The sequence below is a fragment of the Antechinus flavipes genome, chromosome 3 (genome assembly GCF_016432865.1).
Source record: "Antechinus flavipes isolate AdamAnt ecotype Samford, QLD, Australia chromosome 3, AdamAnt_v2, whole genome shotgun sequence".
Lineage (NCBI taxonomy): Eukaryota > Metazoa > Chordata > Mammalia > Dasyuromorphia > Dasyuridae > Antechinus > Antechinus flavipes.
This window is the reverse complement of record NC_067400.1, coordinates 545,233,766-545,250,583: the sequence shown is the minus strand read 5'-3', so window position 1 is coordinate 545,250,583 and position 16,818 is coordinate 545,233,766. Positions and strand designations below refer to the sequence as shown.

At 32.3% G+C, this 16,818-nt stretch overlaps 1 protein-coding gene across 3 annotated transcripts in view; it reads left to right on the top strand.

Moving 5' to 3' along the window:
- Positions 1–16,818, top strand: part of INTS6 (integrator complex subunit 6) — a 106,977-nt gene that overhangs the window by 64,422 nt on the left and 25,737 nt on the right. For all 3 annotated transcript variants that reach the window (XR_007952183.1, XR_007952184.1, XM_051987375.1), the window contains exons 6-12: positions 5,553–5,678; positions 6,354–6,508; positions 10,666–10,818; positions 10,936–11,068; positions 11,901–11,995; positions 15,098–15,208; positions 16,401–16,616. Coding sequence is in view for 1 of the 3 variants with exons in the window: in XM_051987375.1 (XP_051843335.1) it covers positions 5,553–5,678; positions 6,354–6,508; positions 10,666–10,818; positions 10,936–11,068; positions 11,901–11,995; positions 15,098–15,208; positions 16,401–16,616 (989 nt within the window). In the remaining 2 variants the exon portion in view is untranslated. The remainder of the gene's footprint in view (positions 1–5,552; positions 5,679–6,353; positions 6,509–10,665; positions 10,819–10,935; positions 11,069–11,900; positions 11,996–15,097; positions 15,209–16,400; positions 16,617–16,818) is intronic.

The window sequence follows — 16,818 nt, the reverse complement described above, 5'->3', positions numbered from 1 at the left end:
TTTTTTTTGTTTTTGTTTAACTTTCCCAAACAGATGAACCTACAACGTTCTCTAGTCTTGTATTTTAGTCTCTTGGGAAGTATGGGATGTTAAAAATTATTTGTAAAATTTAACAGATCTTTCTAGTTAACCTGACAGTAATGGGAATAGAGGAACGCAGCTCTTTATCACTTTTTTATGTATGGGAAGGAAGGCCTAACCCTAAGTTTAGCGAGGTTAGATAAATTCATTTTGTAACCCTTCATTGTTAGCTCATTTTAAAAACTAGAATTTTTGTTCTTTTACTTTCCTGGTCTTAATTACAACACTACTCTAGAGTTTATATACTTAGTGGGTCTTGTTTTACACTATGTATTTATATTTATGTGTCTGCTCTGGAGTTATTAATTTATCTTGGTTAAATTTGGTATACTGTTGCAGAGTGTAAAGGCAAATTTTATTTAATATGTGATTTAATCTTAAGACATGACATGTCAAGTGATTATAGTGCATTTTTTATGTAGTACAGAGCGTTTTGGTGCATTTTGTAAAAATAAATTTGGCTTGCCCTTCTCTTGTGACTGGCATTACTTTGGACACAACAGAGCTATCATGAAACAAGTCACAGTGGAATAGTAAAGAGGCCTTCTAAGAATTTAGCAACATCTTATAATGTCACCATAATACACTGTTAATGTCACCATAGTAAGCTTGACCGTAAGTGAATGTTGCCAATATCTCCACACACATTCTCCATATGTGTTAGGTGACAACAACTCCATCATTTGAGTACTGTAGATCAATTTTCAAACAAGTTTGGTTTTATAAAGTTAATTTTATTAATTTGGGTTGTTTTCACCAGAACACTCAATGAACAAGGTACAGGTACAGATACCATTTCTAATGTACACTAGTGCTTGGCCTCTTTATATTTTGTTCTCTGAGCAAAGGTGTTTTTAAGTTTGTTTCATTTTTGACTATGGTGTTGCTATTTTTTAAAATAACCTTTTACTAAAGGTCATATATACTAAATGCATAGAGGACTACTTTGAGAACTTTAATATCAAGTCTTTCAACTAATATTGACTGCCTTTGTGAAAAGGACCCAAACTCTATTGACTTTATAACAACAAAAAGGTAAGGTTTTTATTATTGATTATTAGGCTTTTCTTGGTTATGTTCCAGTATTTTTACCCTGCAAATATCTACTTAAGAAATGCATATTAAAATCTCCCTTTTAGTGTTTGTAATTTTACTTTGATATTGAGCTAAACTCCAAAATAAAGAGCTTTTTTCATCTATATAGTAGAATACAAAAAAAGGATTGTATATGAAACTCTTTTATTTCATATTACTTGCTTTTAAAATTATTTAATTTTATCCATTATTTCCAAAACTGCCCTTCTTTCCTGTTGACTTATGTTGTGAAGTTCTAAAAAATTTTAATTGTTCTTGATACACACATACACACACACACACACACACACATGCGCGCGCGCGGTGCAAAGTATTTTATTTATGAAAAAATATGCAAAGATGGTTTTCATCATTCACTCTTGCAAAACCTTGTGTTCCAAACTTTTCTCCCTTCCTATACCCCTCCCTGCTCTCCTAGACAACAAATAATCCAGTATAAGTTTAACATGTACAATTCTTTTATACATATTTCCACAATTATGCTGTACAAGAAAAATCAGATCAAAAGGGAAAAAAATGAGAAAGAAAAAAAAAAGGAAACAACAGAAAGGTGATCCATGTTTAATTTCCATAGTTCTGTCTCTGGATGCAGATGGTTCTCTCCATCACAAGTCTATTAGTGGCTCTTTTTTTTTTTTTTTTAACCTTTTTTTTCCCTCTTCTTTTTTTTTTTTTTTTTTTTTATCATTATTACTGTCCTTTAAATTCTTCCCTTTCTTTCACAGCAGAGAAGGAAAAGACAAACTTTGTAAGATCATAAGCACAGTCAAAGTAAATCACATAATGGTCAAGTGAAAAAATGTTTTATTTTCTACTCCAAGAACAAACTTGGAATTTACCACTTCTCTTACATGTTGTAGCATGCTACTCCTCTGGAGATGTAGATGGTCATTACTTTGATCACAGAGTACTTACAGTTTTTCAAAATTGTTTTTGCTTTACAATATTGTTGTTATTTTGCCTTTCTTCATTTTATTTTATATCACATCCTGCTTCTCAGGAGTCACTGAAATCATCTTTTTAAAAAATAAATCATTTCTTACAATACAGTATATTTCATTATCTTCAATTACCACAATTTGTTCAGCTAGTCCAGTTTTTTTTTTTTAACATTTATTTGAATTCCTAATTGAGTTCCTAATTTTAAATATCTGGTTCATCTGATTTCCCCCTTTTCATCATCTCTTCATATTTATATATTTATTATTGAGGATAGCTAGATGGCACAGTGGATAGAGTGCTGGGCCTGGAGTGAGCCGGATAAGTTCAAATTAGGCACTTAGTAGCTCTGTGATCCTGGGCAAGTCACTTTTTCCTGTTTGCCTTAGTTTTCTCATCTGTAAAATGAGCTGGAGAAGGAAATGGCAAACCATTCTAGTAGCTTTGCCAAGAAAACTCCAGATGGGGTCATGAAGAATTGGACAGGAGAGATGACTGAACAATTCTCATGAATCTCAGTGATGGGTTGTAAATTACACTCTTTTGCTTCCTTTTTTCACCTTCTCTTCTTCCATCTTTAAAACCCTTAGAATTGAAGCAGTTTACCTTTATATCCCCCTTTTCTTATTTAACTCTCTAGACAAATTTTGAAAGCATTAAATTTCTGAAGGGACCTTTTCTTCGACCTAGTTTGTGGAGGAGTGGCCTAGGATCAGGGAGGTGAGTTCTGATCTGTCCTCAAACTTACTAGCTGTGTGACTGTGGACAAGTCATTTAACTGCTGTTGGCTTCAATATTCTCATGGATCATAATAATGATATCTACTTTCAAGAGTTGTGAGGATGAAATGATCTATTTGTAAAGTGCTGCAAAGTTTAAAAGTGCTATATACTACTGCTGCCAGTTATCTCATAGTTCTTGGTAAATGCTGGTCTTTTCCTCAAGAAAGCTTGACAATCTCTTCCTTTTTAAAGTCAGAGTTTTTTTAATATTTAGTTTTAACGAGGTATGTTATTTTATTTTCATTGTATAATAAGCCTCAATCTTATTATATTAGATTCCTATGCTAACCCTTCCCTCTCCCACAGTAAGACGTGCATCAGAGTGCTAAGGGTCTGGGCTGTCTTAGTCTTTGTACCTCCAATGACCAGACTGGCTTCTGCTTCTTATAGTTTCTGTCTCTACTGGTCCCTTCTGAGATTCCCCAAACCTCCCACCTTGTTGGAAGTTTTTTTTTTTTTTTTTGGAAAATGCTCTGTTCTCACTAACTGTAGATGGAAAAACTTGCAGACTTACTTTCCAGTCTTGGAAGGTGGTTAAGTGAGGTCTGACTTTTCTGGAAGGTGCCCTCTCTTCTGTTTCTGAGTGCTTATAGAACACATTTCAATGCAGTTTTGAGATGGATAACATCAAGTTATTATGGTTCCTTATTGAATTTCTTGATTATTATATGATCTGCTCTGATATTTTAGGTTTTTCCTTGAACTACTAGGAATTATATCCAGAAAACATCTTGAAAATGCAAAAAGAGCAGCTTGTGTTAGGGCTTATGTTTAAATATCTCAGTTGGGGCAAAAATCTGTCCATTCTCCCTGTTTCCCAAATGTATATATACATGTGCAGCATAATAATTGTGGAAATATGTATAGAAAAATCGTACTGGTTTAATATACCTTGGATTACTTGTCATCTAGGAGAGGGGAAAAATTTTTGGAACACAAAGTTTTGCAAGGATTTGTGAATGTTGAAAATTATCTATTCATATGTTTTGAAAATAAACTTAAAAAAAAACAAATAAAATTAAATTTTAAAAAGCCCATTTAATATACAGTCTAAAAACTGGAACGGACTTTTGAAGTGCCATGGCAATTAATAAATTTATATTTGCACAAGAAATTTATTTCTAACAAGTGGTCATTTGGTCTTGGCTGAAAAGTCATCACTAAAGATAAAATGCATTTTTGGAGGGAGCGATTTGGAATAGTTTTAATGGCTTAAATATTTTTCCTTCCATTACATTTAAGTTAAAGGCAGCCAGGAAGCATAGTGGATAGAGTGCTGGTCCTAGAGTCACGAAGTCACCATGTTTTGTACGCTTACTGCATTTTGCCTGTGTCTTCAACTGTAAAATGTGTCTACTTCCCAGGTTTGTTGGGGTGAAGTACTCGCCAGTGCCTGGTACATTGTAAATATTTTGTAAAGGTTTATTTCCTTTGCCCATCCCAATCTGTCTCCGATTATGGTTTCATCATTGTAGTTCTTTGTGCTCCACGAGGCTGAGGTCTGTATGTGCAAGGACTTAGAGGAAGCAGCATAAGGGAAAGAGCCCTTGGGTTTGAATCCCATTCATGTCATATGCTCCCTTGGGTTTCCTAGGCATGTGATAGATGATTTCTGGGGTTCTTTCTTGCTCTAAATTTATGACCCTTTAGCTAAATGATGGACTTGAAATGTAGATACCTGGGTTCAAGTCCTGATTTTTTTTTTTTTTTTTACACTAAGTATATTATAGCTAGTCAGTAGCTGTGAGAGGCAAGTAGCCTGTTGGTGCTGGAGTTGGAGACAGACCAGGATTCAAATCCTGCCTCAGACTTTATTCTGTGACTCTTACTGAGTCAACTAACTTCTTTGATCCTTAGGTTTCCTCATCTGTTAAATGGAGATTAATATTTATAGCACTTTCCTCATGGAGTTCTTATGAGGATCAATTGACACATAATATATAGAGAGAACTTTATAAATCCCCAAACATTATGTAGACAAGTTTTTATTAGCAGAAGTTTTTCTGTGTTATAGTTTCCTTATTTGAAAAAGAAGATAAATGGTTCCATCCTATATCTTTCCAGATTTTTGTAAGAAACACATTTTGTGTACCTTAAGGTGTTATGTAATTGTATTTATTTGATAGCTTTGTATTTTCCCCCAGTGCTTTATGTGTGATTGACATATGGTAAATGATAAATTGAATTGAATATTTTTTTGGCTTACCTCAAGTTTTTGTTTGTTTATAATTCTAATTATCATGTAGCCATTGTAGGGAATATACATGATGTTTGTAATGTCCAATAAGTATATGTAACTTATGATAGGATTGTGGTGGGGAGAATTCACAGTTTGTGGTCCAAAAATTAAATTAGTAAAAATTTCTAAAATGCATATTGTGTGAATAATGATGATTATTTATTAAATTTTTGTATAAAGTAAAGAAATGAGTTTAAATTGATCTTTAGTCAGGAGTATCAGAAGAGGGATGGTCATTTTATTCAGTCAGTATTAAATACCCACTGTGCAGAGTAGGATGTTTGCCTCTGAGAAGGATGTAATTTAGAAAAATTTTCAATTACCTGGTAATTGAGTGAGGTAATTGGTACCTCAATGCCTGGTAAAGGCAAGGACTTGGGTGCTTAACTAATTTCTGCCTTGCTTTTGTATTTTAGGCCGCTCATATTCTGTATGTTCTCCAAGAATGCTTAATCAGTGTCTGGAGTCCTTGGTGCAAAAGGTGCAAAGTGGGGTTGTGATAAACTTTGAAAAAGCAGGACCAGATCCTTCCCCCATAGAAGGTACTGTAATTTCCTTGTAGAATTTTAAAGTAGACATTGTCAGTTGTAAAATTAGAACTGAGAAATTATTTTAGAATGGCAATATGCGAAAATGTTAAAACTTTAATGGTAACCAAAAGAGTGTTTATATAAACTAGATCAGAAGGACCAACTTCTCCACAACCTACTTGTTATTGACTGGAAAAATCCATTCGTTTGTTTGGATTCAGAAGGTCAGAGATGAGCCTTGAACTATTAAATCTATTTCTTTACCTGTTGGCAACTTTCATCTGGACTCAGTCTCTTAAGATTATAAACAAAAAAGATTTTTTTAGACTTTTTAAAAAAGCCATGAGTGAGTGAAGAGAGAACTCTACAGGCAAAATTTTACCTTTGTTTTCTTTGAGACTTTAAGGGATCTATCTCAAAAGTCTGAAAGTTGTTAATAGAGGTGATCCCTTAAAATAGGTGATAAGACATTTTGCAGGTTTGATAACCATAGAATTTTAATGCTGTCGTGGAGAATTTGAGCTATAAGAAGTAGTGTTTCACAGTTTAGTTTTAGTTGGTCTTGAGTATTTTATTACACAGTAACAAAAATTGTTTGGAGATATTCATAGTTTGAATTTACTATGTAAATTTATGTGTCAAAATTTAATGATAAATGCATTTTTTTTAATACTTTTTTAACTACAGATGGACAGACAGAACTATCAAGACCTTTTGGATCTCAACCTTGGCACAGCTGTCATAAGCTTATTTACGTCAGACCAAACCCTAAAACTGGGGTTCCAATAGGTCACTGGCCTGTTCCAGAATCCTTTTGGCCAGATCAAAATTCTCCAACATTAGTAAGTGTTAGAAATAATGTAGTGAAGGAGCATGTGAAAATACTTCTCTTCTTGTTACATCATATTCATTTTAAAGGATGGGTGATAAATATATGTAAATAAGAAAAGTAAAAAGTGTTCTCTTTGAGGTAAAATGCATTCTAATAGAGGGGTATTTTAGAGGTCAAAGTTCTTTAAGGATAATGAGTATACCAAATTGTTCATTACAGAGTAGTGGTAGAAAAGCATAATCTTTTTACTTTATAAACTAAAATTATGCTTAAAATTTTTATTTTTGACATCTGAATACATGACCACAAATGCAAAAATGTATGCGCCTTAGATCTGGATCTTAAATTTGATTTCAGTATTTCAGGCTATGTTTCCCTTTATCCCCACTATGAGCTTTAGTTTATACAAAACCTGAGTGTGAGTTCACAATTAAGTAATGAAAATGAAGATAGTGTTGATACCACGAAGGAGTTCTAAATGGTATCAATGAATGCAAATAAATATTTTTTAAAAATTTCACCAAATCTCCATTAAAATATATTTCAGAAGTACTTAATGCAAACCTCCCCTCTGCAACACGTAGAAAATACTTATTCAGGAATCGGGACCTTGACTTCCTGAGGGAAAACATTGTGGTTTTTCATTCTCTCATTTTTGGGAAGGCTTCTAGACAATAAGCTAGTCTTTTAAATAGTCGTTTATATAAATAAAATTTTACTTATATATTTATATGCACATGTATGTATATATGTAGATACAGGGCAGCTAGATTGCACAGTGGATAAAAGTACCTGGCCTAAAGTCAGAAAGACTCATCTTCCTGAATCCAAATCTGGCCTTAGACACTTATAGCTATGTGACCCCGTGCTAGTCACTTAACCTTATTTCATTATGTCATGCTAAGCCAAAGTGACTCCTCCTTTTTAATCATTGTATGTAAATAAAGAAGAATATTTGAATGAGAACTTCCTCTTATTTTTCATGGTGTCACCTATTAGATAATTAGAAGTGAGAAATTCCCTAATTTAAAAGTTATGCTTAGTGGAATGATGCCATCATTTTCTTTACTCGTTGTTTGTTTAACATAGTAGGAAAAGGTTTCCTTGTCAGGGAATAATGTATTAGTGGAATTGATATAGTGAAATAACTGCAGGAGTGGGAATTGGAGGCTCTGTTTCTCCCCTCTTTTTCATTACTCACTTAACTCTAATTTTAAGCACATTCCTTTTCTGCTGGTTTTTATGGGCTTAATTTTCTCACTTATAAAATCATAAGATTAGGTGATCTAATCTATATCTTAACATTTTCTTTTCATATAACTCTGATATGTGAATTAAATAATTAAATCTTTCAATATGGAGGAACAGAATCATCATTTGGAACATTATATAATTCATTCTTAATGTTGGAAAGGATGTTAGAGCTCATCTAATCCAACCAAATCTACTTGATCCATTGTACTTATTATTACAGTGTCAAATGTTAGTGGTAGTTATTAATAAGCAGCTTGAGAAAAAGAAATTGTGAGAAGAGTTGCCATAAGATTATGGAGTCGGTATCTATAAGATGGAGGATATCACTCTGAAAAAAGCTTTAGTTGAACACCCTCTTTAAAAAAGGGGGAGGGAGGCAGGCTTTAATACTAGTCTTTCTAATTTTGAGATTAGTCCTCACTACTGTACTACTTGTCGTCTCCCTGGGGTGGGTTGCATTGGTCATTATAAGATTGTAGGTGACTTCAGAACATTTCCTTCTTTTTCTTGAGTGTTACATCGTCATTGTTAACATTTAAGCTTTCAAGTTTGTCTTTAAAAGGGAAGTCCCTCAGTTGCCCTTGATTATTTTATGCTAATTGTATGCTTCCTCTGGGACTTTTATGAATTTATTGCATTTTTTTTTCCTGTGGTGTAATAATAACCAGAAATATACACACTATTGTATTTTTGGTACATTAAATGTTTTACAAATTATTCATAGCTATCATATTTGTTGAGTTCAAAAATAGAGTACAACAACAGGGTTCCTGAATGATATCAAAGGCAGATCTGTTTTTAGGGAGTAGATAATCAAAGTCTTTGTGCTTAAGAAACAAATAATTTAATAAAATCATAAGTTGGGAGGAGAGAAGGAAATCTTAAAAACTGTCATACTCTCATTTTTAGATGAGGAAAATGGATTCATAGAAATAAATCATTGTGTCTAAGGTCACATAGCAAGTTAGTATCACACCTCAGACCTAGAATCAATATTCTTGCAGATAAAACATGAACACAGATATCTATGAGTCAGTACCATAAGTGGTGCAAAATATAATGGGACACTAGCAGGGGGGCACAGATGACTTCCATTGGAGCTGACTCTTAAATCAAATTATTTTTAAGCTGGGTCTTGAATTGCTATTTCCACAGTTAGAACTTTAAGAATTACAGTGTGGGCACATAGGTATGGAAAGAGAAGTGTTAATTGCTAGGAATGATGAGTCCAGTTTGGTAGGGTTCATAGGTTTCATTTTGCTGTGATGGAGATTGGTGGATTTATGGAAAAGCTAATATTGACCCAGAATGTGAAAGGCTAAGGTGTTTGGATTTTATTCAGCAGATACTGGGAAGCTGTGTGTGTGTGTGTATATATATATATGTGTGTGTGTGTGTGTGTGTGTGTGTATAATGCAGACGTGGTAGAAAGAAGGAATGGAAGGTTAGAAAAGTATTTCAAAAGATTTTATGGCAGTTAAATCAGACGATCTAGGAAGAATCAAATCTTGAATAAAGAGTTCCAGGCTGAGGGCTTCAGGAGAATGATCATTCCATTAATGGAAAAGAGTAAAACTTGGGGATACAAGTGGGAGAGCCTGATTAGGTTGTTTTTAGAGTGTATGCTTCCTGTGTTCTCACATGCAGCATCCAGCCAGAGTTGTCCACAGGCAGTTGTGTGGAACTGTTATCTCAGGATAGTTTTTGGTTTTGGTTTTGTATTTCTGGAACCTAGCAGACCCTGCACATAGTAGAAACTTAATTAATGATAGTTGAATTGGATTGAATATCATGAGTCTAAAAATGAAGTGAAAGGAAGAGTAAGATTTAGGCTGTTAAGGAAAACTAAAGCGATGAAAACGACTGTGTGTGTGTGTGTGTGTGTCTGTGTGTCTATGTCAGTGTGCATATGGTGATACTGAGGGGAAAATGAGGTGGATCAAAGAAGTTGCAATAGGACTGCTGGTGAAAGTAATTGTGGAGTTAGGTGTATTTACTGCCTTTGAGAATAATAGTCCCTGTCTTAATTTCCATTGTTCCTCAAAAATAGTAAAGCTAATGCTTTCTTTGATCATTTCATGTTTTTTAATTGAAAGAGATTTCATGGGTTTGAAGATAATCTTAAAAAAAAAAAAGATTATAAACAGCTCCTGTTTTCTCCATAAGGCAGTGTTTTGGATTTTTATTAGGAACAAATATTTAATTAACTAATAAATCATTTTGGAAGAGCTGACACTTAGATTCTGGTGTTGCCATTATAATAAACAGTAGGAATTTTTATTGTGATTTTCATTATTGACAGGAGGATATTTATTCCTTATATAATAGTAGCTGATTTTTATTTACCACATTGTCAAATTATATTTTAGTCTGTTATTAAGAAGCATATATTTTATGTTATAACATAGTTATTAATTAGAGTCATCTTTATAACTGTAATTCTAGACAAATTATCTTGATTTCTTTAATAAAACTGTCTTAAGACGTCCTTAAGGATGCCTTCACTGCTTACTTCCTCATCTGTCCCCTTGTAACTTTTTATAAATATTTTTCCATGAAATGCAAGTTTTTTCTTATAGTGGGATTTTTAAGGAACAGAGATTAATAATAGTGAAAGGAGAAAATGTTTGATAGTAGAAAGGTATATTATCTTTATTCCTCTAGATATGCAATATAGTTGCATTATTAAATGTCATAAGTAAATTATAAGATTGATTATAGATTTAGAGCTAGAAAGAACCTTTAATGGTTATTTGTTCCAACTCTATTATTTTATAGCTATATATAATATAATATATTAATTTATATATATATTTATAAAATATAGCATTTTTATTCTTGATACATTTCCTTGAGAATGCTTAAGAGTTGTTTAAAGTGTTTTGATGATGATAATTACATTTTTCTGTTTAGCCACCTCGGACATCACACCCTGTAGTGAAGTTTTCTTGTACTGACTGTGAACCAATGGTTATTGATAAACTGCCTTTTGACAAATATGAATTAGAACCCTCACCACTGACTCAGTTTATCCTGGAGAGGAAATCCCCTCAAACCTGTTGGCAGGTAAGCTAAACATTAAGTACATATTAAATTTTAAAAATTAATTGATGAATTATTAATCGCAATAAATCCAATCAATGTTAATCAGTTTTATCAAGTTTTTATGACTTTTTTTAACAGGTGTATGTGAGCAATAGTGCAAAATATAGTGAACTTGGTCATCCTTTTGGTTACTTGAAAGCTAGTACAGCATTGAATTGTGTCAATTTGTTTGTGATGCCTTATAATTATCCAGTCCTCCTTCCTCTTTTAGGTAAGTAATATTTGTAAAACTTCCTGTTCTTCAGTGTATGAAAAAGTACTTTTTGAAACACGAATTTTGAGAGTTTTTATTGATTTTTCTTCTGACATTAACAATTTGATCATCCTTTTGGAAATGTATACAGTCACTGAAAATGAGTTAATCAGAGGAAGTCCAAAACGATTGTATCTCTATAAAATGAAATGATTTATATATGTGTATATATGTAGGTGTACTTTAATTTGAAAATGTTTCTTTACATGATTTTAACTGTCTTATTTTCTCTCTGACAGATATTAAAAATCAAAGTTTTATTTGACCCCAAATAATGATAGTAAACATTTAGAATTCTTGGCTTCTAGACATCTCTAATATTGATGCTAAACAGCACAACTATTAGAGCTGATCCCCTTCTTAGTCATCTCAGACTAAATAATGGTAGTTACAGCATTATTATCTATATATTCTGTGGCGAATCCTTTCCCTTATATTGGTAACTTTTGGGATCCATTATATCTAGATCTTCAATATTTGGGTGATGTATTTTATTGGGTTTTCACTGCATTTTTGTAACCCTGTCTTTTTGCAAAATTTCATTTAATAAAATTTAGTTTATAGTAGTTGCTTAGAATTTTCTCCCATATTTCAGTTTGTATTTAAAATGTCTTTCTAAGAGAAAAGACTAGAAATCAGGAATTTCATTGAATTATAACTTGTTCAGACATTTCTGGCTTAGCTTCTTAGAAATCCAAAGGTACATATTTTTAAAATAATAAATTTGGAAATGAATTTTTTATTTCTAAATACTTAATGGTGGTGGTATCTGTATGTTATACATTTTTAGATGACTTGTTCAAGGTGCATAAAGCAAAGCCAACAATAAAATGGAGACAGTCATTTGAAAGTTATTTGAAGACCATGCCTCCCTACTATCTTGGGGTAAGATAATGAAAGTTTTTTTTTTTTTTTTAATTTTAATGGAGAGCCAATTATATATTAATGATTTGTTTTATAATACAAGTTTTATCTTTAAGATTAGCATTTTAAGATTAGGTGACCATTGTATAGTAATTTCAAAGGAAAGTATTTAGAAATTTATAGTGAATTGATATAGTAGATTTGGGATCAAGGTGCCTGAGTTCAATTTCAGCTCATGCTTATTAACTACGCTCCCATGCATGGATATGTTGCTCAACTCTGAGCCTCAGAATTTCCCTAGTCAGAAAAGCTAGCTGGCTAATCCAACATTTCTGAGGTGAATGTGTGTGTCTTCATAAAGCAGACTATATTTACACAAAATTGCCTTGGTTACCTAGAAAATTTCATGCTAGGATTGGTGAGATGAGAATGGAAGTCAAAAAGTTGAATTTGGTTATCTGAGTGGAATAAACTTGAATTCTTCCTAGCTGTAATTCTGTTATTGATAATTTTAGATATGTTGAAGTTATACTTAAATGAACACTAATATAAAATATTAAAAAATTTTATCAGGGCTTTGAAAATGAGTGTTGGAGTTGCTGAATGGCCTATACAAATTAGAAAATTTAAGCATGACATAGTCAAAGTAAATATGGCCATTCCACTGATTCTTCTTTGGAATAGCATATGGTTATTTATTTATATTGAAAATATATTTCACAGAACCCTGAGTAACTTTTCAAGTGAGTGGTTCAAATAAGTTTTATTAGGGTTATTTGAAACATAAATGAAGGCAATTCCACTCTAAAACTTTAGCTGATGTAGCAAACTTTCAAAAATTGTTAACATTAAAAACATTGCTAAATATCATTTAAAAATGATAACCAGAATTCTACTATGTAATGCCAAGATTTTATGAAGTTCACCTATTCTGATGCCGCTTTGCCTTTTCTTCTGCTAATACTTCCTAGTGAAATGAGATTTTGTAACTTAGAATGTCTAGCAATGGCAGGGCCCATAGAGTATATCTGAGCCATTGTTTAGAGTTGAAGAGAAGTTGTGGCTTGGTCAAAGTCACAAATGTAGGAGTACATGACAGAATTGGTATTTGAAACCAAGTTCTATTGGTTCTAGAACCAATATGATTTTGACCTTGGAAAGAAGCTGTGAGAGCTTTTAGTCTATCCTGATAATGCTATATAGATCCAGCAGACACTTCCATTTCCACCATATCTCTATAACAACAACTGGGATTGGGCTGCATATTGTTGTAGGATTGTGATTGTTGTTTTCCTAGCTCTTTATTCACTTATGCACCAGTTCACAAAATCTTGCCATATTTCTCTGTATTCATCTAAGAATTCTGTATCACATTCATATACCACAATTGAATATTTTGGTATGCATAGTTCATTTCTTTGGTATATAGGTCCAGGAGTGGATTTCTAGGTCAAAGAATATGGTCAGTTTAGTATCTTTTTTGCATTATCCCAAACAGTCTCTCAGAATAGTAGGATGGAAATGAATTTTGAAAATAGTGTTCTTAACATTAACTTAGTGTTTGAGTCATCTAGGTGGTGCAATGGATAGAGCACAGGCCCTGGAGTTAGGACAACCTGATTTCAAACCTGACCTCAGATACTTAACTATGTGTCCATGAGCAAATCACTTAACTCTGACCTCACCAAAAAAAAAAAAAATAGATTGGCTTAATTTGAAGGGTAGATTGCCTGAGTAAGAGAATTCAGCTAAGTCTGCTGTTGTAGTTGTTTAGAAATAATGAAGGACCTGTCTAGAGTGACATGAGGATTCTAGAAGAGAATCTGAGAAATGGAAAGGAACAAATGAGTTTGAGAAATAGAAATGATAAGGAACATATCAATTTGAGAAACATTCTTAAGGAAAAAGATTTCCTAAAAGATTGGCTAATAGAGAATCAGAGGAGGAGAAGAATCATATACTCCAAGGTTGAGAGATAGGGAAGATAAGTGGATAAGAGCTTTGTTATCCGAAATAGTCTTTGGGTATGAGAGCCATATTTATACACATAATATGAATTAACTTTTTGACATGTTTATTTTGAATTGAGGTAGCTTCCAACTATGGAGGTGTATCTTGATAACTGGAGAGAGAAAAAATTGTGCAAAGTGAGAGGTCAGAGTTGCAGATATTTAGGAGTCAGCATAACTGTGATCTTAAAAGCCATAAAGAAAGGGTAGAAAAATGGAGAGGGAATTTACAAACATTTATAAAAACATACGGTATATTAGGGGACTTAAGGAAGGTTAAAAGATACATTGAGGTGAAGATGTAAGGAGTGATGAAGCTTACTAGATGTAGTACATAATGGTGGTTCACTTGTATGTAGTACTTTAAAGGTTGAAGATGTTTTACATAATGTCATTTTACCAGCAAAACAGTTCTTTCAAGTAGGTAGTGCAGCTATTTATCTTGTTTTGTAGTTTAAAAAATGAACTTAGAGAAGTCAAAAGAATTATTCCAGGGTTATAGTAAAATATTAAGAGTCAGAATCATGATTTCTATTTAAGTCTTATAAGATCCCAGGAGCATTATTTTTTACATTGTATCCTGGTGACTGCCAGGCTATTACATCTAGGGGAATATTGTAATGGAGTGTGCTGGAGAATCAGAAGTGGATCTAAAGGATTATATTTAACAAGTTTTGTGAGCTTAACAGGTTTTATTATTGGTAATATTCTGTCCTTCAACTAGTATTTATTAATTGCCTGTTGTTTGCAAGTTCTTGTACTCAGGCTATGGAAAGACTAAAAGTTTTTTTTTTTTTTTTTTAAAGGATTGGAGTTTCTATTCCCCTAAATGTAGAATAATTTGAAAGGGTGGGCTTTAATGCGATGGTATCTTTTGTATTCAGTAGTTACACCTTTTAAATAGTTAAAACCTGATTATCTCCTTTTATTAATGCTATCATAGTTTTAATTTCTTGATTATTGTAATATGTGAGAGACTAAAAGTGACTGCTTTATGTTTTCAGACATGATTATTTTCTTCAAAAATGTTTTTTTTTAAATATATTTTAATAAATTAAGTTAGGTTTGAATATTGAATACTGATTTCTTTCTTTCTTCTTTTTTTCCTTCTTAGCCCTTGAAGAAAGCTGTTAGAATGATGGGAGCACCTAACCTTATAGCAGACAGTGTGGAATATGGACTTAGTTATAGTGTCATTTCATACCTCAAAAAATTGAGTCAACAGGTAATGTTAACAGAAGAATCATTAGATAGGAAACTATTTTGGACTGGGAATTAAGACAGTGAATAAGACTGGAGCCAGTCTTACTGGTTCAGATAGCTTGGCTTCATATAAATTCAGTTATCATTAGAATGACTCAGTACTTAGATCCCAAATTTAAATTAAAATTTTTCATATTTAAGTAATTTTAAAACCTATAAGAAAATGAGAAGTCATTCATAGAATAAATATTAGATAAGATGATGTACATGTGGTCTATATGCACTGAATTTATAGTCTTATTTTAAAGTTTTATAATTATTTGTGAACTCACAATTTCGTGCTAGTTTCTTTGATGTGAATATTGCATGTTTAATTTGAGGTTTTTGTTGGAATTTTTTGTTTCTTTTTATTGGAAGTAGTGTTATTATTTTCTTTTGCATATATTAAAATGTATTGGTTTTCTTTTTTCTTTTTTGAAGTTTTTTGAAGTAACAATAAAATAAGTTCTATCATAATGGCCATAATTCAAAGTAAATGAAGATACTGTGTCAGTTATGTCAACAAATTTTTTATTTTTGCCAAATTATTATTGTGTGCTATGAAATATAGTACATGGTTGGAATTTATGCATTATGCAGCTGGAAACTGGACATTTCCCTTTGGAAATTGGCTGTTGACTATAAGATGCTGATGGACTACTAGGAAAAATCAAACAAAATTCCTTGTTTAATGCTTTTTTCCCTCCTTCTAATAATCTTTATAATAACTATATGACTCTGATGTTTGGTAAATGTCTAAAAATTTCATTGTGTAGGATAAGAAGTTATGTTGGGTAAATGTTGGTGAAATTTTTGTCCCTATCTCCTCATCACTCTTAAGTGTGATTATATATTATGTATAGTTCAGTGACATTTTATAATTACTATAGTGTAGTATAGTAGCTGTTTTTCATGGAAATCTTAAGAAATAAAACAATTATGTAGTGAATTCAGCTCCTCTATGTGAAATTTTACCTTGCTCAGATGACTTAGAATTGTGTTAATACATAACCATGTGAATGAGATTTTTGTTTCTTATATATGATTTTTCAAAGTGTATCACATTTTTACTGAGTCTTTTACATAAGATTTAAAATTTATTTATTTTTTATTTTTATAATCTGATTAAAATGTGTAGAATATATCATGTCAACTTCTATTTATTTTGAATTAAGGCCAAAATAGAATCTGATAGAGTCATCGGATCTGTAGGCAAAAAAGTAGTGCAGGAAACTGGAATTAAGGTCCGAAGCCGATCACACAATCTGTCAATGGCATATAGGAAAGATTTTCAACATCTGCTACAGGGAATTAATGAGGAAGTTCCTCACAGACTTCTAGACCTCAACATGAAGGAATACACTGGGTTCCAAGTTGCTTTGCTGAATAAGGTAATTGTTGTACATAATAGTACCACCTCAAATATGCTCCTTTGTTATTGAATACAATAAACTCTGTTATCTGATGTTCTGCCTATCAGAACTTTGTTACCAGCACTTCCACATGTTTACAGTACAGTAATTATTGATATTCATAGTGTTGACCTGAGGCACTGCACAGTTTTGAAATATTTTCAGTTATCAAAGATTAATA